The sequence below is a fragment of the Octodon degus genome, unplaced genomic scaffold (assembly GCF_000260255.1).
Source record: "Octodon degus isolate 3935 unplaced genomic scaffold, OctDeg1.0 scaffold00096, whole genome shotgun sequence".
NCBI classification, from domain to species: Eukaryota; Metazoa; Chordata; class Mammalia; order Rodentia; family Octodontidae; genus Octodon; species Octodon degus.
In genome coordinates this window covers 7370075-7395093 of record NW_004524672.1, presented here as the reverse complement: position 1 = coordinate 7395093, position 25019 = coordinate 7370075, and the positions used below count along the sequence as shown (strand labels likewise).

General features: G+C 40.8%; 1 protein-coding gene across 1 annotated transcript in view; it reads right to left on the bottom strand.

The window, feature by feature from the left end:
- The window catches only part of Epha4 (EPH receptor A4), a 144948-nt gene that overhangs the window by 4202 nt on the left and 115727 nt on the right, over positions 1-25019 (bottom strand). Inside the window, exons 9-17 of the mRNA XM_004638166.2 lie at positions 17539-17597; positions 16735-16848; positions 16299-16484; positions 12828-12889; positions 12169-12378; positions 10026-10175; positions 6545-6738; positions 3549-3704; positions 2285-3199 (exon numbers count right to left, since the gene is read on the bottom strand). Coding sequence (XP_004638223.1) covers positions 3085-3199; positions 3549-3704; positions 6545-6738; positions 10026-10175; positions 12169-12378; positions 12828-12889; positions 16299-16484; positions 16735-16848; positions 17539-17597 — 1246 coding nt within the window. The 3' untranslated portion in view covers positions 2285-3084. The remainder of the gene's footprint in view (positions 1-2284; positions 3200-3548; positions 3705-6544; positions 6739-10025; positions 10176-12168; positions 12379-12827; positions 12890-16298; positions 16485-16734; positions 16849-17538; positions 17598-25019) is intronic.

The window sequence follows — 25019 nt, the reverse complement described above, 5'->3', positions numbered from 1 at the left end:
TTTTACAGACTTTCCATTTACAATAGAACAATTTTATAAACTTCTAGGGTAAACAATGCATGTTAACTTTAGGAATGATTTGATAGGGCTACCACGTTGGTACAGATACACAGTTAGTCCCGGCTGCCCAGAAATCCACATAAGCTAAGAACCTTCTGCTGCAGGACGCCCTCCTACTGAAGTACATTTCATTCCACTCTGGCATGCGCCGCCCAGCATCCAGGCTCACGAATGAAATGACAGCAGACGGAAGAGCTACACTCAACTACTGGAGGAAAACTGCCCCCTCTCCCAGAAAGCTCTCTGTGCTGTTCACGAGAGTATTTCCTACACGCATACAACCCCATCCTGCATCAGGAAACATATTACTACTAAGGCATCCTTCACTCTGTAACTTACAGGGGAGGGACTAAGTTATAAAGAACAGTGGGGTGGGTTTCCCAGTGTCAGCATTGCAGATGGCTTTAAAAGCCATAGCTTTCTTAGAGTCTGGATCCACGCCCTGAAAGCAGCAGGCCCTTCCTCATGTTCTTGCATCTTTCCTACACTGCAGGGAGGCAGTGACAGTAGTGAATACTTTCACTGCTGCCAGTTATCATTTTAGATACTTGGAAAGAGTTTTGTCTTGTTTCAGCCCTTCCAATGGCTGTGACTCTCACATGTTCAGGGGTTAAAATTAAGTTTCACATTGCAACTCTCAACTGACGTGAGATTTCATATTCTACCTCTCTTTTTAGTCTTTACTTGACTATTGCATTTACAAAGACGCATGCTAAATAGCAACAAAACTACTCCAACATAGCAGATAAGGTTAAATTGCTGGAGTATTTTAGAATCAGCACATCCTTGCTTTAAAAAAGTTCTGCTTTAAAAAAATATATAAGAATGCAAGACTTTTCACTATTTAATCTCTGTAAGGGCAAGGTAGCAGTATATTTTAAGAGTTCCATGCCCTACTGACTGAGCTAGCCAGGCACTCAGTAGCAGTATATTTTAAAGTACAATTCTATACTATTTTCCTTTTAGAATCAGAAAGATTATTTATTAAAATATTCTAAACATTTGTTGAAAAATATCAGTTTCTAAAGGTAAGCAAAAGGGGCCAGGGAGAAGGCTCAGTGAAATAAGCGCTTCCTGGCAAGTGCAAAGGCCTAAGTTCAATCCCCCGTTCCACCAAAAAAAAAAAAGAGCATGAAAGAAAAACAAACAAACAAACAACAACAACAAAACCCAAAACCCAAAAAGCCCAACCTATACTTGTCAACTTTCAACAGGAATTTGTAAAACTCATAGACTTTAGCAAAAGTGGTGATAAAACAAAAATTGTTGGAGCACTTTTAAAAACAAATTTTACATTCCTTCTGAACAGAAAGGCTTTTACAACTTTTGTTGCAAAAAAAACGGTTTCTACTAAACTGTCATGACTTGACAACATCAAATTTAACATCCTTTGCTCTATAAGAAATAGCTTTCAGGGTAACACTGAGAGGGAAATAAAAGGTCATTAAATCAGCCAAGTTGTTGTTTAAAAGTGATAAAAAATGGAATTTTTTTTTAAGTTAAAATTCTCCCAGTGCAAAGTTAGGTCCCTTGCTTCTAGGAATGAACAAAGCCACATGTTTTAAGAAGAAAATCATAAAATGGAATCGTTTAAAGCAGTTAATGAACTTATAGATAAGAGATGCATTCTTTACTGTCTGATAAGAAGGAAGTCATGGTGAATGTCACATCTCCTGCTGACATCTTGGTAAATCCTTCTTAGCTGATTCTCTCTGGGGAAATAATTTCCAGAATAGGACAAAAGTGAGGACAGTGGAAGAGATATCCTAGTACTTCTTCAATGGTGCAAACTCTCAGAAGAAAGGAGTGTGCAATTTAATAGTCAGAAAGGTCCATGATGTCACTGACAGGTAGGTACCCAGGTGATAGCACTGAGTGGTAACAAGGGCAACAGGAACTCTGCAAGACACAGCACAGCCAGAGGAAGCACCCTTCTGAACTTGACCTTACCTTGTGTACTTCACTTCTTCTAGAATAACATCAGGAGTGCCATACTGTATTTGATGTCCTTTTCTATTACCAGTCAAGGCCTGAACTTGTGGGGGGAGAAAGAACCCCAACATGACCTGGTGGAACCTGAAGCAATACTTGCTATTCTGTGTTTCAAATAAGATCAAGTTCATATATGTCCGTACACATACACACACACACACACACACACACACGCACGCATGAGAGAGAATTTTTACTACAATAAAATTCATTGTTGAGTCCTTCAACTTACCTTATAGACTTGGAGCTGCGTCTTTAAAAGGAGGGCAGTATGAAAGTTTCCTATTCCAGATTGTCACAGCCCACTGTCCAGAAGGTAGTTATGACAAGTTTGTAGGGTCCACAAATAAGACTTCATATGGCACAGCCTCAGGCCTGAAGAAACAGACTTCCCTTTCCCAGGTGGGGGTTGTGGGGTTTGGGTTCTACATTATTCTCCATCCTCTTTCCTTTGCTTTCCAGCCCCACAACGTTGGTAGAATCCATTAGGTGACTGGGGCTCAAAGAAGCAACACGCAGGGGCCACATGGTTATTTCCCCCCACTATCTTTGCTTCCTTGTTATGAACCAGGCCCTGAAGGCAACAGCGGAGCCCTTCACAACTGTTCCTGGGCACGGTCTTCACTGCAGTGAAGGGAGATGACTGTAATCTATGCCACAAACAAAACACTAGGGTTGTAATTCCAAATCGAGGACGGATCAGAGGTCCTCTGAGAAGCTCAGTGTCCGGCAGCAAATACAGCATCAAAATTCAGAGGCAGAGTTTTATTTATATAGATACATGTATTTTACAGACTGCAATGGACATAGGTACTTCTGAGAAACCATTTGTTCCGGGTCTCATCCCAATGACCAGCTGTCGCTTCTGGAAAGCCCCATGGTCCCGGCGATCCGGACACCAAGCAATGCTGCAGATACTTTTTCCTTTAATTTCAGAGGGCGAAGACGAAGTAAAAAAAGTGCAGTTCTTCAATTAAAGTGCATGGATGAGGTAAACTAATTTCAAGAGTTCTGAGTTTATTCAGTACTGGCTCAGACAGGAACCATCCTGCCGTGCATCTGCTGCACCTGGGTTCGCATTGCCTGGACGCTGCTCAAAATCTTATTCTGGTGCGTGATGGCCGTGATACCGATTCTGGCCAGGTCACTGTATGGGGAGGAGCAAAAAGAGACAAGAGGTCACGAGGGCTGAGAACCGCTGTGGCCAGACTTCACGCCGACACACAGCTGAATCAGCCACATTCACACAGCGCAGCGAGGCGGGTGTGTACAGATGCTCAGTGAAGTAACTCAACGTGACAATGTAGGTGCTTTAGAGAGGATGGGTAAAGATGCACAAGATCAAATGAGAGGCATTCCAGTTTTGTGGGTTTTTGTAAATGAGTCAGTCAGATGATTATGTAGCTCAAAGCAAAAACATAAAGAAAAGAAAGAAACAGAGGAAAATACTATGAAATCTAGATTTACCCTTTCTTGCTACATCGCTGGGTACTTACTCCTGGTTCATGTGCACCACAGCCTCTAGCGTGGTATACCCGGCAGCTGTGAAGTTATCCTTGTACCGGTCCATTTTAATGGCCTGGAGCCAGTCACCTACTGAAACGACTGCCGAGAATTCCGGGGAGCTGGGGTCCAACAAGGCAGTGTTAGGTCTAGAAGTGAAACAAGAAGCTGTAAGCAGCCAGAAGCTACCGGCGTTGCAGGAAGACTTGGAAGCCCGACTGTCTGGAGTAGGCAATAGCAACTGAGAGCCAGGAGAACACTGGGGGTGAAACATCCATCGCAGACATAACAGTGTGTCTTTTACCCTTAGTTTAACGAAGTTGTGAAGGCAGCTAAGAATCGCTCTTACTGTGCTTTATTCCTTTTCTTGAACTTGTTTTATGTGGGCTTCTTAGGGTACTAGTGCTCGTAGCAGATCTTTTCACATCCTAGTTTGGGGTAAAGAGTGGGGGATCCCTGATGACTGAAACCTGCGCCCTCTGTGCAGAAAGCGTTCAGCCCCTGCTAGGACTGAATGTTACAGATGTTACTCTGGCAGTTTTGGAAACCGTACTGAAGCATGTGTAAGGAAAACTGCGGGCTTGCGACCTGCTAGACTTAAAGGAAGCAGAGAAAGCACTGACAGTTCAAGTCCAGCACAGTGTCAGCCAGGACTGCAAGCAGGGGCAGAGCATCCAGACCAGCCCAGAACTGCAGGGAGTCAAGCCCGCCTTTAATCAGCCCATGCCTGACCAGCGCGTGTGCCAAGACCGCTGCAAGAATGGCCACTTGGATCACTGTTTGGATTGTGGAATGTGCGACTTGTATTCCTTTGCTGGGGCACCTAAATAAGGATTTCGACAAATCCAAAGAACTTTTTATTAAGTTATTTATTAGTCTACACATTTCTTGGGCCAGGTGCTTTGTATTAGGTCACTGTCAAGAATGACTACAGACAGGAATTCTGCCATGAATTATCAGATTGATAAATAGTAAGTCACCTATTTTAAAGAAGGTATTTATAATAAAAACTATAGTCATCTCCATCATCAACCTACTAAATAATCATAGGAGAGATTTTTCAGAGTCATTTTATGCCCCTTTTGCTCTGATTACCTATTCAGCAATACTGTTATGTTGTCAAAAGCCCTTTGTTATAGCAACACAATTAGCTTAATAGCAAGCCTTGTCTACAAAACAGAATTATTCTGACTCGATTTATAGTTTTCTATTTTTACCTAAATTTTTGGATTTGTACTATTTCTTCTTCTCATAAATATTGTGATTAAGATTTGTTCAATCAGCTTTATGTCCAAAAAAATAGCTTGACTCTGCGACCTTTCTTGTAAACCCTTTATTTCAAGTAAGTTTACTATTCTGAGTAAAATTCTGCAGATGTTTACAGTAAGAATAATCAAGATTTAATTTGTCTCTTTGGCTTGAGTTAACAATTAACACACAGAGTTTGAGATATTTCACGGAGTGCTGGATGTAGAGCAATAGCATTTGTAATAAGCAGAGACTTACTGGTTTGCGTTTACTTCTAACTTAAGAAAAGCCCACTAACAAGGCAAGACATAGGACCTAAGTGCCTCAGAAGGTCAAAATGACCTCCAGAAGAAAATATCTCCATTCGTTGTCAGTTAACTCCAAGGAACAGTCTCAAGTTTGCTCTGGAAGTCTTCTAGTCCTTCCAGAACACCAAGACATTTGCCTAACTTTTTTCTGACACATATAACATGTTATGCGACATCCAATTTTCAGAAATGGTAATAAGCATTGTACTATCAGTGAGACAAGTTTAGAAGTAAGGAAAATACATCCAATAATTCGATTTACTCTGTACTTTGGTGCAAAGCAAGTACTGCATACATTAGTAGGTGAAGATCTTATGTGCCTTCCCACATATACGAGAAGCAGTAAACACCAAGAAATGGGCCTTGGAATCCTCAGACATGAACTCTGGAACTGCAGCCCTAAGAAGCAGAGGAGGCTGACCTGATCCTAAATGTATTCCTTCTCTCCACGACTGTGAAGCCAAGTTTGTAGGAGAAACACTGAAGGAAAATACAGAAGGCTTGCAAAGACAGATAGGACTTAAATATTCTGGAAGAACAAAATATCCTTCAGTTTTTAACTCAGATCATGAAGAAAAGCAGTAGGATTTGAGAAGCTCAGATTTAGAAATGAAGTGACGCTTCACTTCTCACAGACCAGTTTCTTGGTCTTAGTGCTCTTGGCTTCTTGCATAATTCAGGAAAGAAAATTAGGTAAGGATGGTGTATATCCTTTCAGACGGCACTGGCATGTAGGCATCCTGAACATGCCAGGAGCAAAGCTGATTCCACATGGAGAAAAACTCCTAGTGAATTGTGGCATGGGTAATATCCTTGTGTTCTTTAGTGACTGACCTCATGTCACTCTTCCAAGAGAACTAACCACCTCTTTCACAGGCAGTCCAATCCTACTGTTTTAAAATCCCTTTTCAAAAAATTCATTGCCTGTTGTTGGTAACTTGATCTGTTTCTACACTAATTCTGTGTTCTTCTAAGACTTAGAAAGGGGAAATTTGACTGAAACCTAATGAATCCCTTGCTGAAATTCTCACTTGGTAAATCAACTTAGAAACGCAGTGCTGAAAGACCTACTCTTCCATCTTTACTATTATTTCCTTTGTCTTTTCAAAAAGTGGCATCTACTGCCTTGACTGTCTTCCAAGAGTGTATTTCAGCCCCTTCCTAAGTTTTCAGGGCCAGCATCATAAGCAAGCACTTTAGTTCTTTCTTTCTTTTTCCCTTTATTTTTCTTCCTATCATGAGGCTTGACAGACATGGGGCTCTTCAAAATGATGGATTTAACAACTGTAAATACTCAACTAATTGAGAAAGAAATCATCCTGGGTTGCACAGCTCTATAAAGTGGCCTTTGATGAAAAGGAAAATGAGTCACCACTCGCCTGCCACCTCTGATGCGTGCTTTCATACGTCATTATTAAGTAAACATGGCAAACCTGGAGCTCTCTGTCCCTGTCCTCTTCAAGCTGTTGGGGTTGCGGATGAGTTTGTCCAACATGTTGACAATCTGCCCAAATTTCGGCCTATCACTTCTCTCCTTCTGCCAGCAGTCCAGCATCAGCTGGTGGAGTGCAATGGGACAGTCCATGGGCGGGGGTAGCCGATAGCCCTCCTCGATGGCTTTAATCACCTATGGAGAGAACAGGATGACATGGTAGGCTGCCAGGCAGTCTACTGTGTGAGGTTCACCCTCCAGACAGGCATGCATCTCCTACATGAAGCTGCCAGCAAGCTGGAGCTTGGGCATAGCTCCAAATCCTTCACTGAAGCCAACCCTGGACCTGAGCATTGTTGGTGGCAGGAACAAGAAGCCAGTTGTTGCTATAAGGTGTTCGCAAATGGTAAGTGATGCCAATCTGGAACTCTAAAGGGAAGATAGATGCTTCCCCATTCCGTAGCTGTTAGAACCTAATTAGATCAACAGCATAGCGTCAGAGTATTATTCATGCCCACAGAGATCACACAGTCCTGCCCCAATCCCTATGCACTCTGCAACTCAGCATCAGCACACCTACATATTCCCAGCAAGAGAGTCTCTAACCGAGTTCCAGGGAGCCCTTCAGGAGCCTTTAGCAGAACAGTAATTCCCTTGGCATAATTTTAAGCCACCTCTGCTCAGACAGCTAACATTGGTCAATACTATAGCCTCTGGTCAGATGCCTAGCCATTTTTCCTTTAGGAAGATTATAGCCTTAGACATCAATTTTGTTTCTCTTTCTTGATTAAAAGATTAACAGGGAAATAGCTGTTTTTTTTTTTAATTTAAATTTTAAAGGCAGCATTCACATATCTAAGGAAAGAAGTTACAATGATATACAATGATAGCAACAAATGTTTTACTGTCCAAGATCACCTGAGTGGCTTCCTTGTTAAATAAGATATACATCATTCAGCAGTCTCTTGCCAACACTAACTTTTCTAAGTTGCCACTGAACTATTTTCTTATTGGCTTTTTTCTAAGTGCCTCCCCTTTGGCGTGTGCATTCAGCAAGGTAATACGGTGTGACTCATGCCACATTTAAAGAGGGGACTTACTTCATAGTTTCTTGGCCACACATAGGCTTTGTTCATGAGTAACACAGATTCTGGAAACTTTTATTTGTTTGAGAGTTTGAAGTTTTATTTGTCTCTAATCAGCACTTTTGTTTCACTTTATTTTGTTTTCCTACCAGAATAATTGCTGCCTGAGAAACAGTGACTACAGAAATGCTGGTGACCCCATTCAACCCGCTTCAACTGAAGTGAACTTAGTTGGATTCCCTGTCTGTCTGCTAATTTGACTGCTGCCCTCTTAACCAGCAAACTGTTTCCCTTTCACAATCATCCTTTGATTGATTAACCCCTTTGATCCTTACTTCTCCCATGTACATTGTGACATCTCATTCTATCTTCTACTTGTCCGAGGTAGACTTGTCTATGCTATTTCATTTTATTCCAGTTCTTTGTGGCAATTACAGCAGGTCAATTTGAACCTTTGGCTTTTTTCTTCCAAGGTACATGGTATTGACTCCAGACTTGATGAAAACATTTTACATTGAATTGACAAGAATGTCAGCAACACTGGGCTGCTGGTAGGGTAACTCAATTTGTTATAACCTCCCAGACCACTGCATACACTCTCAGAAGCTGTCTATTAGCTACCAGCTTAGAAGACAGCTCGTGGGCTAACAAGGTAAATTTTCTCAATTTACTGCCAAATATTACAAAGGGGCAAAGGATTCAAACAAACAAAAGATTTTGGGCAAATTTTTGGCAGTTACTTGCATGCAATGGATTCTACCCAGGAAGATCCTTCGCCAGATCCGTTGCCTACTGATTCCTTTTTTTAAAATACAGAACTGATCACAAAGAGACCAATACATGCAAATGACAGAGTAACATGACTGGTGAGCAACAATGGCTTCAGATGACTTTCTTCATGGATACAGCCAGAAACAGAAATATATAAAATAGTCCATTGTTTCAACATAATATAGAAACTATCAAAGTTACAGATGTGAAAATATTTAGAGCCCTAATACTGACATCTTTATATATGGTACATTTGGGATTATTTAATTATTTCTCTCAACTGAAATGAAGGAAAGTTAAGTATCAAATAATTCTATCAGTATATTCATGATTTGCTCATTTAGGTCTTTTTTGTCTTCTTCCTTCTGAGGATCTGTAACCTGCATCCCTACATAGAAAGAAGAAGTTACTTGATTGTACTACACAGTACAATCACATCAAAAAAAGATTACACACCACCTGCTTCTGTGGGCTTCTTCCAGCTTGTGTTTATCTGTCATTTAGGCTGGCTGTGCCATCTTTCTCCCATCCTCTATGGCTCTTCTTTTATGGATTACAGAGAATAACAATATCAGTACCACCTGTTGAAGCTTCACAGTAGAGACTTCTTTTTGTCCCACTGGTGATGGGGTGCCTACGTCTCTCCAGAGCTCTGAACGTTCTGTTCAAGTGCACTTGGGTCTTTGTGTGAGTACCAAGGCCCTGCCACTGCCTGCTCCTTGGGAGCATGACAGCACTGTGCACCAGACAGCTGTAGAAAGAAACTTTTCTAAAATATAATCTTAATCGATAAGCTGAAGACCCTGCACTTGTCGACATCTTCAGTGATTATTCTCCTTGTACATTAAAAAAAAACAAGAAAGAGTAATTCAAACATATAGTTGGTCATTTTCTTTCGATGGGAATTTCTAAGCCCTGCATACCTCACTAAAAGTTCTCCACAATGAGCTCCAGTGTGTTCTAGGAAGACCTCTGATCGAGGGCTCTTTGTTTTGATTTTTGCTTTCTTACTGGAGATGTTTGTAATTAAATTCTATTACTCTGGAATCTTATTAGTGTCATTATTGAATGCTCTTCTGAAATTGTAGGCATGGTGGATACTCCCTCATGAACTAGTCCAGATGGTACGTTTAAAGGGATGTGCATAATTTACAAAGGGTCATTTAGTGAGGCTTCACTGGAGAGTCCTCCAGGGGCAAGCTCTAATTACAACTGTGCCAGCTTTAAAATATTCACTAATTTTCTGTCGATAAACCTTTTGTGTCAATTTTACCACATGTGGATTTTGCTTTTTTGGTAATCTTTGCTACATTTTGTTAAAATTCAAACATAAGATTTGCTCTGGTCCGGTCCAGAGAAAGTTCACTAAATCGAAATATTATGCCACGCTGTTTGTGATCAATAACTGTTTGTCTATCTCTCTCTTTCCCACACTATACCATAGAAGATGTGTAACTCTAATCTTTGTAATCAAGTCATTTTTGGTCATAATTAGAAACAGACCACTATATATCAAGAACCTTCAATTTATATTCTTTCAACTCCAATGCTCAGTTCATCACACAGTGGAGCAGAACTTCCTCAATCGCAATGAAAAGCCATATATTTCAGAACACTGAGACTCACGTCTTGATTGGACATATCCCAGTAGGGTCTCTCTCCGTACGACATCACTTCCCACATAACGATTCCATAGCTCCATACATCACTTGCGGATGTGAATTTACGATAGGCAATTGCTTCTGGCGCAGTCCACCGGATAGGAATCTTGCCACCCTGTGAGCATTTAAGCCATAAGTTATTCCCTAAGTACATTACTGATGTGCTGTTTTCATTTCTGAATGTAGTCACTACTTGCCAAGCAGGACAGCAGTATTCTTGAGATCACTCTCCCAACAATAATGAGAGATCTGTTTATTTTAAGTAAAGTCTTCCAGCTTGAGACAGTTCTCCTCATGTTTTTTTAGTCACAGGGAAGTGACCAAGTAATCTATCTTAATTGCTTTTCTGCAAAGCCAACCTATTATCTGAGCTCTGCTTAGGGCCATGTTGTAGAAGAAAGGGGAAAAACCTGAGAGTTTTTCTAAGTACATGTGGTTACCAGAGTGTATCAAAGGATGTGGAGTTGACACTTGCTTTGACTTCTTAGTGCATTCTTTGCCCCAGCAGCAGAAAGCCAGTGTTACTACTGCTTCAGAAATAATGAATAAAGGAGAACAAATATGAAAATTTCTGCCTATCACATTGTCCTTCCTGTAGGATACAGCAAAAGAAATGCATTCAATATATCTAGAATACATTAATTGGCCCTTAAAGGAAGCCAGAGAATAGCTACAGGTAGTAGCTCTATTACTGACTTGAATAGAGGAAAGCAGTTTTACCTACTATTTAATTTTTAGAAACATGCACAATAATGGTAAAGCAACAATATATTACTAAGGAAAAGTTTAAGTTGCTGCTGCTTCTTTTTTCAACCTCCAATGTCTCTTGTATACGTATAAAGTGTTTTAAACTCAGTTTCAGATTTTCTAAGGTTCTACCTGAGGAAATCAACTCAACTTGAGCACAAACCCATGAGCTGTCCAAACAGCCATAGCTTACAGCTTTTCTTTAAGGCTACTAAACACAACAATGGACTCCCTGGGAACTGCTTTGATGTAGTCTTAAAATCCATTGTAGGATATTTGCAATGACTCTCTTCCTTAAATCTCTGGTTAAGGGTTTATCTATGTTAATGTATTATTTTAGAAGCCTCCTTTCCTCTCTCTCTCACTGCTGAGGGAAAGAAAAAGTACCTCTAGCCTCCACAAAGAGGTATTCTTTACTAAATCAATAGACTTAGAATTCAAGTAGGATATGCATGGGAATCAAAAATGGAGCCAAAGAAATTGAAGACTATCCAAAAATTTAAATAACCAACAAACTAACCTATCAAACAAATTTTAAAAAAACCTCCAGTGCTTGGAATTGCAGATACAAAATTGTGAGTAATTAAGTGGGAACTGTCTACCTCACGGATTTTCACCGTGTCAGCCTTAATAGCCAATAACTGTTTTATGATTCTGTGTTTATTCCATTAGTGTTTTATATTCAGATTGTCAGACTAAGACAGCAGTGCCATTAACTGTAATACTGAATGCTCTTAACTATGCCTGATTCCACGATTATCTACTAGTAGTAAAATGAAGGCCATTAGATACTGGAAGTCCTTGCAGAGTGTAAATGTTTTATAAATCCTGTATATACATTCTCAGATTATGTAGCCAAACAAGCAGAAATACTACTGCCTTGTTTAGAGTAAGAATTTTAAAAATACAAATAAAAAAAAGAGTCAAACAGAAAATCTCAGATAAGAAAAGGAAGAGAAAACAAAAAAGAAAGCAAAAGTATCAGTGTTTAGGTTGTTATTCTTGATTTTCCTAGCAACTGATCATGTTTTATCAATTACTTTTTATACTTCCTTCTAGTTTAGTTAAATTTTAAATACACCCTCTTATTACTCGTTAGACTACTTTGCTCAAGAAATTTCAGAGGAGAAAGAATTTAATTTGATTGTCGTTTGTAGCTCTGTAAAATGGTCACGCCATTCGTCTGCTTCAAAACTCCTCTTTGGCACCAGGGTTTAACAACGGACACAGAGACAGGAAGAGGTTTCAGAGGACGAGGAAGTAGAATAAAACAATGCACAAAGACCTGAACCTCAAGGGAGAAGGGACAGGGCTTGTTTGAGGAGAGAGAAGGCCCCGGCGGGGCGGGAAATGGCGCTCACCCTGGTGGTGTAAGCTGCTTCGGGGTCGTCCTCCAGCACCCGGGACATGCCAAAGTCAGACACTTTGCAGACCAGATTGCTATTCACCAAGATGTTGCGTGCCGCCAGGTCACGGTGCACATAGCTCATGTCCGAGAGGTACTTCATTCCGGACCCGATTCCACGAAGCATGCCCACTAGCTGAATGATTGTAAATCTACCATCATTCTTCTGAATAGGAAGAAAGCAAGGGAGAGAAATCCTATTAGGATTTGGCCAAATTAATTACCACCCTGCACTTAGGACTGAGTCTCTTTTTGATATCTGTATCCGGTATGCAATGAGACTTCACATTAGTTCCGGGCCGTGCTGACCAAAGTCACTAATTCACTCCCAGAACGCACTGGAGGAGCTGCCTTTGCTTCCTGTGACACGTGGAAATCAGCCAAGCGTAATGAATCCACGGCTCACACAGCTTCACGATACAAGGATAAATCAAATGCTTCTCCCATCACCTATGGATTATTTAATAGCCTTAAAAATCACATCATTTTCAATTTCTTCTCTTTTTTCCTTCGCTATGTTCAAAAGGTCCATGAGGACAAGAAAACCGGATAAGGAATTTTTTAAGAGTTTTGTAGCTATTTATATGCTTGTATTTAATATAAAATAAGACATACCCTGAGGAAGGCATCCAAAGAACCATTTTCCATGTACTCTGTTATGATCATTACTGGTTTACCTAGAGTTTTCGGAAAGAAAAACAAAAACCCTTGATAAGCGGTGCAGTTAATGAGATAAAAATGGGCTGTGCACAATTTTACTGCCAAGACACCTGTCTTGTGTGATCTAATTTAATTAAAGCGAGCCAAGCTTATGCCTCAGCTGTGGGGAGCTAGGGATGAAATATTAAAAGGACGAGTAGGTTTAAATTCCATCTGGAAGGTTAACCCTTTGGGTGGGCTCGTTGACAAGGTCTTTAACTAAAGTGGCCTCCGGTGTCCAGAGAGCACATGAATGGATAATTGCTCTCTCAAGCAAAAAGGGGAATGATAATGGGCAGCCCGGTCTAAATGTGAAAAAAATCTTTAGGATAATTAATTTATTTTGTCCCCAGAAGAGCCACTTGTGTGATACTAAAGAAGGCAATGGACAGAGGGAACCTTCGTTTTCTCTAACTTAGGGAAACCCCTGTTTCAAGAGACAGAAGCAGTGTTAGAAATCACATGTTTTGGACACATCTTAACACCCAACCATGCATAATATTTGCATCTTTTCTATTGCCTTGCTCTGGCCTTTAGTGTTTCACTTTCTTTACTCCCTCTATAAATAAACTTATTCCATTTCCTTCCTTAAACTACCCACTTGCAAAATGAAAACAAAACATTGGTTTAATATATCAAAAATACCCATTTTTATTGCTGTACATGCTAATTGTTTGGATTTAAACTATTCATTCAGGGAAAATGGCCTGCGACATTTCTTTGCTGAAAAGCATCCATTATTTTATATTTTATTTTACTTATTTATTTAAATTTTTTTCCCTCTTTTTTGGTGGAACTGGGGATTGAACTCAGGCCCTTGCGCTTGCCAGGCAAGTGCTTATTCCACTGAGCCATCTCCCCAGTCCCCATTATTTTTTAAAATGAGTATGTTTTCCATCAGAGATGAGTTGGTTAGTAACTTCTAGAATGGCGAAGAGGGAAAATATCTTCACATTACAGACAAAAATATTGAAGGGAATAAGTATTTAACTTCAGTGAAGTCCACGTTATTGGACTGCATTTGGGGTGGGAGGGTTGGAAATTGCTTAGAGGCAAACATTTTTAATTACAAGACAATACATGGAGAGTATATTTCAGTGATCAAATAAAGTTAATAGGAAACAAAGCATCTCAGTGCACATTCAAGGATGGATGAAGCTGTTCCAGTCTTCCTCTTTGCTGATGGGGGATGGGGTGGAATCCCCATGCCTCTTTCCCTATACATATGCATCCCAGGCTTTGTACAGATGGAACACATCTGAGTGAGTTTTAATTAGTGTGCTTCAATCAAAAGATACTTCATCAACTAAGGAAGAAAAGCCTACTCCCCAGCCAAGCATTAGCACCTACTTCCATTTCACCAGATCCCACTGGAGCTTTGGAGAAGAGCAGAAGACCCAAAAGAAAGGGATGAGGGAGAAGAATTTATGATCCTCCAGCCAGTTTAGAAAGTTACCCAAGTAACTGCTGGTAATGAACTCACACGTGTCCACGGCTAGCCTTTCACCCTCACACCTCCCTGGTCTGTGCTTGGCACCATCTTCACAGTTTTTCTACATTCCTTCTTCTATTTGTTAAAAGTATCCATTTGTCAGGATCTTTACAAGCTCGACAAGAGAAATAAAGCTGAATGCCTCCATCAGCAGAAGGGCTTATAAAATAGGCCCAGGCCGAGCTCAAGGGTGCAGGTGGCTCCTTCCTGCAACAGGCAGTGATGCAGGGGGGAGGGAGGGGGACGAGGAAATTTTAAATCATTTGAATTCAGTGACAACTGCATTATGCAAATGCATCCAGTCGTTTTTAACAGCTACAGCTGTAATAGCTACGCCTTTTAGAGGTGCGGTGGGACTTTAATACAAAGATTCCCTGTTTCTTCCTTTCCTGCTGAGGTGCTACAAAAATCATTGTCTGTGGCAGGAAAAATACACCCGGAGTTGAATAGAGCTTGGGTTTTAAAAATTACACATGTAGAAGTATTTAAACGGAATGTTATCTTTTAATTAAAGTAGTGAGGCGCTCCAAGCAACTCTGATTCTGGAGATGAGAAAAGATGTCCTACTGTAGATAAAACAATACTACTTAACACCTATGAGTTGTTTTGTTTTGTTATTTTGGGTTTTTTTGTTTTTGTTTTTGGTAGATCTGCTATTATGCTAATCACTTTAAATGTTGTCTTTATCCCCAACCAACCTGGGAAAGCAAATTATTTTTTATCTCCAATTTCCAGATGAAGAAACTGGACTACCGAGCAGCATCTGCCCTAGTAGGTGCACAGCTGTCTCCTGTCCCCAGGCCAGTAGATCCAGAAGTGGGAGTCTTGCACTTGCAACACTGGCTTCCCTTGGGGCAAGAACGCTTGGGAAATGCAGACTCAGGGGTCCTCCCTCTCCTACCAGTGAAACTTACAGGGATGAGTTGAAACAGAAGCAAACATGTGTTCAGGGACTCTCCTTTAACTTTGAGATATAAAATATGCACAATAAAGGCCTTTTGCAAATTTTGGTCATTCTAAAACTCTTCAATATTGAGTTTCTCTCACTTTCACCATTTAAACCTTCCCAGGCCTGCCTTGTATTTCATGCCCAGAAGCAGCTCCTTCCCCTCTACTCTGCACCTGTGGATCTGCCTTATATCACAGAAGAGAAGTCTTGACCTTTCTTGAGCCCTGAGTCTCCAAGATCCTAGGTTTATCTAGAAATCTAGCTGGTCTGGCAACACCTGAAACAGCACTGCCTTAACCAGTCACCACTTCAGCTGCCATGTCCACGCACTGGGTAAGGCTGCCTTCGCCTGGCTTACAGATGTACTTGGGGTTTCTTTGCAAAAGGCATCTGTGTTGAACTTTAACTGAAGCGTAGTGCAGAGACTCAGTGAATGGTAATGGACTGGAAGGTTCAGCCAGGTGTTACTGTGCATAGGCACCGAATGGCACTGGCCATAAATCAGGCAGAGCAGACAAGCAAATCCCCCAATATAATAAAGATTCTCAAGATTCACTCCCTGCATCTGGAACTGAAGCTTCTGCCCAAGGTGTGTTGAGGTTTGCTATGTTTTATATGAAAAGTACTTACAATTTATTTTGCTCACCATCTGCTTGTGCCTACCTTGTGACAGTCAGTTTGGCCTGGCAGAGATTTGAAAGATGGCATTGCATACCAAAAGCCTGCACTATTAATTTCCCTAAAATCTCATGCAAGCTGCCTTGGAGATAGGGTAACCATAGACCCATTTAGTGCTGACTACAAGATTAATGACTTGTCCTACATTGAGTTCCTCCTATTAGCAATGAGTGGGTCTGCTCCATCTGTCATTTCTCTGCAAAGAAGATGTGTGTTTAATTTCCCAGCAACTTCTAGTTTGGCTTGTAAAGGGAGTGACCCCACATACATTTGGTGACGACGCCTTCCAGGTGAATTATGTTTGGGTGATCAAACTGTCCCATGATGCTGGCCTCACTGAGGAAGTCTCTCCTCTGTTTGTCTGTATAACCAGCTTTAAGGGTCTTGATGGCCACGCATATTTCTCTCTTGCCAGGCACTTTGAGACGCCCGCTGCAGACTTCACCAAATTCACCTTCAGGAGACAAAAGGAATCTATAAGGAACCAGAAACTCAATATTGAAGAGTTTTAGAACAACCAAAATTTGCAAAAGGCCTTTATTGTGCATATTTTATATCTCAAGCAAGGAACTCTCATTATACAATATTTATATATGTCCATGTATATGAGACACACATGCACATATACACATTTGTATAGTATATATGAATACATTTAAATCCACCAAGATGGCTGATTTATGAATAGATACTCAGACACTTACCAACTCCTATGACTTTTTCGATCTTAATGCAAGAAGCATCGATTTCCTTGGCAAATTCTCGAACTGCCTGATTAGGATCTTCATATGTAAAAGGATCCACATAAGTTCTGACACCTAAGTGATGAAGATGGGATACGTTGGGCAACCACCTCTCAGGAACCACTATATAATAGAAGCAGTGTGGTCCGGGCCTAAAAATACTCCACCCACCCCCAACCAGGGATTGAACTCAGGCTCTTGTGCTTGCCAGGCAAGCACTTATTCTACTGAGCCATCTCCCCAGCCCCCTAAAAATTCTTAACAGGAAAAGTTGGGCTAGCTGTATGGTCTTAGACAACGCAAATGTTGAAATTTCAGCTTGGGGTTTTATCAATGGGTATGCAAAGACTTGTCCACTGCTCCAGAGGCTGTGTAGCTCTACTGACTTCTGGGACTGCTTTCCCATGTCGAGGACAAGAGTTTAAAAATGACCCATTCCATGGAGAAGGAAAGAGAGTCTATAAGGCAAGACTGAGTATACCCAATGAACTCTGTTGTAAGTCTTGCCACTGAGCTACAACAATGAGTCAACTACACTAACACCCTTTTAAGAGGACACAAAATTCTAAAGGAATTTTTCTACTCTACCCTTGTCTTGAATTTCACTTTAAACCATTCGAACCACTTGTTTGGTTTGTATCTCTGAAGTGTATTATGTGGACAATTAGGTAAACAATAATGCTAAGTTAATATTATTTAGATACTTCTAAACTAGAGAACAAGACATGCTCAATGAAGAAAACTATTTAACACACTATTTAATACCTTGATTCAAATGTTTCTCTTCATCTGCTTCTTGTTTTGCTTTACTATATTTACTCCGTCTATTAAAAAAATTGAAAGGAAAATTACTTTTCTCCAACCCAAATCTATAGCAAAGCCACAGACGAGTTCTTTGTTGCCATACTTGTATCAAGCAGATACAGTGTGGATTTCACCGATGAGAATAAAGCTCATAGAGGTGAAATAATAGGATAAGTACCTTTCACACCTGGATAGTGAGTCATGGCCTCATGCACAACCAGAGCTCAGAATCCCTCCTCTTAACCACAATTTTAAACACAAAACAAGTGTTTTATAATATAATTTCAAATTCCTAGCAGAAACATCTTATTAAAGTTAAAATTATTGCCTACTCATCCAAATTATGTATATACACATGTATATTATATATGTATGTATTCTAAATTAAAATAAGTTGTCATGGGTAGTTCTGCATAAATCAAATGGCAGTGATGTTCAATACATGATAACATGAGTCTTGTTATTATAACTATGATAACCACTACCACAAAAACTCGCTATCATATTAGACTATTAAAGTGATGCTTTTATTGATTTCAGCTGATACATATATATTTTTAAATTATCGCTGAAAATTTGGATAGTACATATTTGTACTATGCTGCATTGCATTCCTCAAAATTTTAGAGAAAACTAGACTGGAAGTGGGAAGATTTTGTTTGCTTTGTCCGTGTCTCTTCTGTGAAACTGGTCTAGGGACTCAGCATTTGCATTCTGCTCCTAGGTCCTATGAGAATGAATTCTGGCTTTGTTGTAAAGCTTTGGGAATTAGAAAACAATATCCATAAATCTTGGACAAGGAATACACCAGTACATATTAATTCTATGAACTGGAAAATCAACTCAAGACTTGGGAATGTAATTTTATTTTTTTCAGCTCTGAGAATTAATCCTAGAGCCTTCCACATGCCAGGTAGACACTCTATCATTGAGCTACACTCCCAGCACTTAAATAAATATAAATCTGGAATGAGAAGAATATTACAAAGGACATGAAAAATAAACTTAGATGATATAGCTCTCTAAAGCTTGAGAGGCCAAAATCAAATTAGTAAATAAAATGTGTTCACTTATAGCTGTCAAAATGCAGAATTTACTTCAGACTTTATAATGACCTTGTATTTCCTTTTAGTTCCAAAGACACGGCAAGTCAGGCCTCTTGGGATAAGGGAACGGAGGCTCTGACCCCTCAGCCACTGTGTCTCAGCTGTGTGGTCCCTTCACACAACTTTATGCCCTTGTTCCTGAACTTTGAAGAGCCAGGAAAACAGGTGACCATGCAGAAGAAAACCCTGAGCAGAGAGCTGAGGAAGCTGGGCAGGCCCCAGCAAGGCAGCCCAGCTCTGGGCATCTGCGAAGCTCCCCGCCCACATTCCTCTCCCGAGTGTCAGCAACTCAGGAACCAACTCAGCAGGCAGCTCCTCCAAGCCTACAGCTGTTCCTCTGTGTGGAGAATTCTCTGGCAAATAATAATACCTTGCACTTTCACACTGCATTTAACTTTTCAAAGTGCTCTCACCACACGTATTATCTCCTCCCCTAACTATTTGCAAAGCGGGCATCAACTTAGCAAAACAGAGACCCCAGCTACTGCACTTAAAGCACGTGTTTCAGTCCCAAATAATAGCCTGTGCTTCCCTTTGCATTTAAATTTGCAAAGGGCCTTCTGAGGATCTTTTATTTAATTGCATCTTTACAGAAATCTTGTGAAAGAACTCAGGTATAAAGGCTCATACTCAGCTCCATTGTACAGATGAGAACACAGGGCGGGGGTGGGAGAGCGAGTAAGCCAGGTCCCCTCTCAGCAAGTGCAAAATTGATGGGTCTCCTGCTGGCCTAGGACTGCGCAGTACCTGTCCTATTGGAGATGTAGGTACAGGGTGACTGAGAAGGCTTAATTGTAAGTAACAGCACATTTGATACCAGTACACCTACTTGCAACTGCTCTTAAAATCAATTGTTCTGCCAAAGAAACTAAACAAGTTTTAAAACCCTAAAATAACTCCATAGGAGAAAGTTACTGCCAACCCACTTCTTCCATTCTAATCTTTTACAGGAATTATAAGCATGTTAGGTCACAGACTATTAAAAACAACATTTTATATCAAGAAAACATCACGAGGGGCTCCCCAGGGGGTGATAGGATCCTGCCAGCCACCGGGATTATGTCTTATCAGAGCTCCTACAGGCTTGATCTGAAATTACATGTATACCTTTCAAATTGCTTTTGATCTTGAATACAGATTTGAATTTCTTTTCTTTAAACAAACAAATGAATGAATCAATAAATAGATGCTTTGGGAGAATCACCGGCCCCTTAACCTCTTTGTGCAGCACTGGGGACCAAGCCCAGGTCCTTGGGTTTGCTACTTAAAGAGCTCTATGACTTAGCTTCACAACCCAGTTCATGGTTGCCACCTTAAATTGTCAGTGAATGAGTAAAAGACTTGGTAGTGACATACGGCCCAGTGGCCTCAAGCTGCCCAGAAGGTGGCTTTCTATTCTACACCAAACATGTTCGTTTAATATGGTCAAAGCAAGAGAAAACACAAAATTGCAAGGATCATTAATTGTAAAACTCACCCACTCATCCCTTCCTCATCCTTCCAAACACAGAAAGAGGAATTAAATGAGCAACAAAGGTGTACTTTTAAAGACAGTTTCTTAGTTGGAATTATTTGGAGGAAAGTGTCTTATAAGAGTACAGGGAATGTTGAAAAAGAAACACAGTATTACTGCTCAAAGGCAAATTGTAGCCTATTAGTTCTTTAATACCTTCAAAACAGAAATGCCTGCATTCCACTCTACCTTTGTCACCTGATGACCTTTTCTCTTGGGCTCAGAGTAGGACAATGTATCTCATTATTGCCCCCCCAAAAGAAGGCCCATTGAAGTTGACTCTTGGGACAGCCAGTCTAGAGGAACCACAGAGATTACAGAGGAGCTAGCTCTAAATTGGCATGCTGCAGATCACCTGCCTGACAGAACAAATGCTTTGTTGAAGGCTTTCTAATTATGGAGAGGTGGACAAGGATTAAAAGGGAGAAGGAGTGGCGTGGCTCATTAGTGAACAGTCAGAAGGAAACATGGAACCTTTTAACAGCAGGAGGAAAAGGGCCAGCTCTGCAGGTGAAGCTGGAAAAAGTAAGGGGTGCCCACCCTGCACTCAAAAGGACCCAGGAGTAATCGTATTAGCCGCCACTGCTGTGGAGCAGCAGGAGCTCTACAGCCAATGTGTTGTTCCCGGCATCTTGACTATTCAATAAAACAAACAAAACAGAGAAGGGGAGTGCGACAGGGCCTGTGACCAAGCCCTGCTTTTATCAAAATACTAACTTCTCTGATTAAGTGGACAGATTTGATTGATGTGGTTCACTGCTCCAAAACTAATTAGCAAAAGGTAAGTAATTTATTCAGCTAAAGTGCAGATTAAAGAAGACAAAACAACATAATAATGAGCGCAGCTCAGGACCCCTTTCCAGTTCTCTGCAGTGTTGCTTACAAAGAGACACAGAGGACAGCCTGCTTTCTCCTCTGCCTCGACCTGCAACTGTTCCAGTGCCAGAGGATGCCAAAGAGTTCTTTGACAGCAACATTTTGAAACCTTTGCAACTGGACTCCCCAATTGCACCCATGTTGTTTAAAAATGTTCCTGAGGAGGCTGAGGAGATAGCTTCTTGGTCTAAGGGCCTGCCTCACAAGTGCAAGGACCCAGGTCCCATCCCTGATACTGTATGCTGAGCCGGCCACTAAAACCGGGTGTTGTGGTGTATGCCTATAATTCTAGTGCTAGGAAGGCTGAGACAGGAGGATAACTGCGAGTCTGAGCTGCGAGGGCTGGGAAGATAGCTCAGCAGCATAAATGTCTGCCTGCCAAGTACAAGGTCTTGAATTCAATCCCTGGCACCACACACACACACACACACACACACACACACACACACACACACACAGAGTTTCTGAGATAACCATCTGCTCCCTAATTGTGTGAATTTACATTACTTCATCAAGGCCAAAATTTATGCTGCTATTTAAGGTATTTATTCTTATGTGATCATAATATGGCAGGAAAGAAAATTAGGGTACCTGTTAAGATAGATACAGGCTGAACAGAAGCTGTTTCAGTATTATGTGAGCTATCTACTCCAGAGTAGACAAAACTAACTTGCAAACTAGCTTGATATTGTGTTGGACTTGCACATTAATTCATAGTTTACAACTCTCCATTTATATAAGTCTGTCAAGTCTGTTTCACTTTCTTCTCATACACAATTTATTTCTTTTTCCTGAATTTAGGTGAAGGGGGTATTTTATAATTCTACCACAAATGGAAAAATCACCAGGTGAGCTTAGTTATCAGTTAATAGTTCCACAACAAACCTAGCTGTTCTTAAAAACAAACAAGTCAAAGTCGAGGAGACTATTCATGTGTTCCAGTCCTTTCTCAAAACTGTTTATCAGAAGGTGGCTTCTGAACAATATGTCTGAACAATAAAATGTTGTGGGGAGAGCAGTCTAGCCCGAAACAATCCAAATTTATAATAAATCTGAATACTTCCAGGCACATAGAAATCATGAAGGTAAAATAGGAAGACCTGTCTGTCATCAGAGAAATAAACCCAGATGCAGCTGCAAATCCTGAAGACTGTGACTTCATATTTGCATTTCATGATGTCGCTGGTAACTGTTCTTTTAGCAGATTTTTTTTTTTTTTTTTTTTTAAATGTAGTTAGCTCAGGATCTACAGAGTCTCACTACACAGACTGGACTTGTGAGCCTCCTGCTTTCAACTTCCCAACTGCTGGGATGATAGGCGTGTGCCACCATGCCTAGTCTTAGCAGAATTTTTTTTTTTTTTTTTTGTATTTTAAGGAAGGGTCTACAGGGTGCTCAGGGTCTCACTACTCGATCAGACTCATAGTGATTCTCCTGTTTACAGCCTCCCAGGTGCTGGATTATAGGCACACACCACCACACCCAGTCTCATTAGCAGAATTTTTAAAAGCAGTGAAGGGGCTGCACTGTGGAGATCACAAATATACACATAAGTAAAGAGAAACACGGTCCCTTTCTGTTAAGAGAATGTGCACGTGTGGCTTGGAATACAATTTCTAGTAACAGCACCACAGAGTCACACCACAGAGCCACCTATGAGGCCAGGACCACCATGAGCTCTGGGGGGCTGGGACCATCAAGAGACTACATGAAAAAGGAAGAAAGGCACAGATCAAAGGCACAGAGCTACCCAAAGTATTGAACAATCCATTTGACAGACTGCAGGTGGTAAAAAACACAGTGCCTTTAAATTGATGAACTTTTGTATAATCCCCTTTTAAACACATAAACTCAAATCTTTCACCTCAGATCTCTAAATATTTACACGTTTAAATTGCACCCCCAAAACGAAAAGCGACTCTTAAAAAAACAAAAACAGCAACAACAACAACAACAAAAAAAAACCAAGATTATTCTGGCTTGCCTTGAGCTCAGGCTTTTCGGGATAAATGAAATACAATAAAATAAATAAAACAGCTGCTCTTTATAAAAGTCAACAAGATGCTGACTGTCAGCCTGAGGCAGTTTCTCCTTAGGTAACAATTAGCAACAAACAGATTTTTCTCTTCATGGTCATCGAAAGAACCAACAGTTTGCACACTAGACGCATCCTCCGTACTTTTTGTATGTCACAGGTTAACAGCAGTGTGGGACTCTGCTTAAGGGTACAAATATAAGGGTCTGGCTTCTTGTTCTCCTTCTGGCATCAGCCTCAAAGAAGCAAGGAGCAGTCCAGCTCTTGCAGGACGTGTCAGAACTTCCAGCCGCGAGGGTTCAATCTGCCGGCTGACGCCTGGCAAGATCATTTCAGGGCCACCACTTACTACTTTTCATCTGTGCTTTCTCTAAAAGCCTGGCCGACTTCGGTCCCTAGCACCTGTCTCCTCTCTGTTCACCTGTTCGTGCCCCACTTAAACATTTGTAGTCTGAGATAACAGAGCAGACAACCTACACGGAGAGAAGAATCGGCCGAGTGCGCATCAGCTGCCGCGAGCCTGTCAGCTACCTGGCTCCAGCCAGCCCTGCCCATGACAGCTTTATGGCTGGCACTAAAGAAGAATCAATATGGGGGCAAGGGGTTGACATTTCATTTTCTAAAAAGTGATCCATTGAGGACCAATCACCAAGCTGTGTTTATCAGCCTTGGGAAGTGACATTTTTTTTTTTTTTTTTTTTTTTTTTAAATGGGGGAGAAGGGACAGGAATCATCACTGGGCAACTCGACAGGCTCAATTCTCTGTGGAGAGAACTCATAATTGGAAACCCGATTCATCCTACTATCAATCCTGCCTTATATAATAATGTGATCAATAAAAGCAGAAAGAGAATTAAGTCATCGGGCTTGAAAATGCTATTCTCTATAGCCTTGGCTTTTAATAATCTTGTCTCTCTGCATTACATTTTCATGGTTTTTTTTTTTTTTTCATCCAAGTCAATGTTTTAAGCAGAACACCCAGAAGAAGCTTACAATGAGGTGACTTATTTCCAATTATTACAGCTTGACTGCTGTACTGTGGGCTATTTAAAATGAAAAATAGAAAAAAAAAAAAACAAATAAATATAAGGCAAGCTGGACTATAACTACAGGATGCTCCCAACATCAAAGAAATGGTCAGGACACAGGACAAACTCTGCTCTGCTGCTGAGCACAGCAGCGCGCTGGATTTCAGCTCATTTTGTGTGAGGGGGAATTAATAATTTCTTTCCTATGTTTTGTTCTTTTAATGTCTTTATTTTCTAGGAAAGACTGTTGGAATACAGGATAAAAACTTCAACCACAGAAAGATATTCTAATGAAAGTAGAAGGCCCTGTGATTTCTACACCCGCCCCATCTTGTTCCCTGCTGCCCACAATCAGATGGCTACAAACCCACACAGACAAATCCCCACGTGTTGTATGCACGGCACGTGGACATATGTGAAATCACATGGCAGTGCATAAGAAAAAAAGCTCATCTTGACTGACTTCCAAATTCTAACTTCTTGGAGATGGAACTCGCTGCTCTAATCAAATACACCTACTTAGAGACTTTGCACCAAAAGGAATGAACTCAATGACAAATATAGATGTTACACAGAATAAGGTATTGTTCCATGCTGTGTTATTATTAGAGTGAACAGATCAATCTCTACATACCAGAACATTTTGGAGAGTGAGGACAGGAGGAGGATACAGAAAGAGGATGTTAGGGGCCGGGGAAATGGCTCAGTGGAATAAGCGCTTTCCTGGCAAGCACAAGGGCCTGAGTTCAATCCCCAGTTCCGCAAAAAAAAAAAAAAAAAAAAAGAAAGAGGATGTGACAACTTGAGCTTCCCAGTCAAACTGGGGTATACAGTCCTCACCCTAATTATAATGACATCAGAGTGAGGTAAAAAGCACAGTGGCT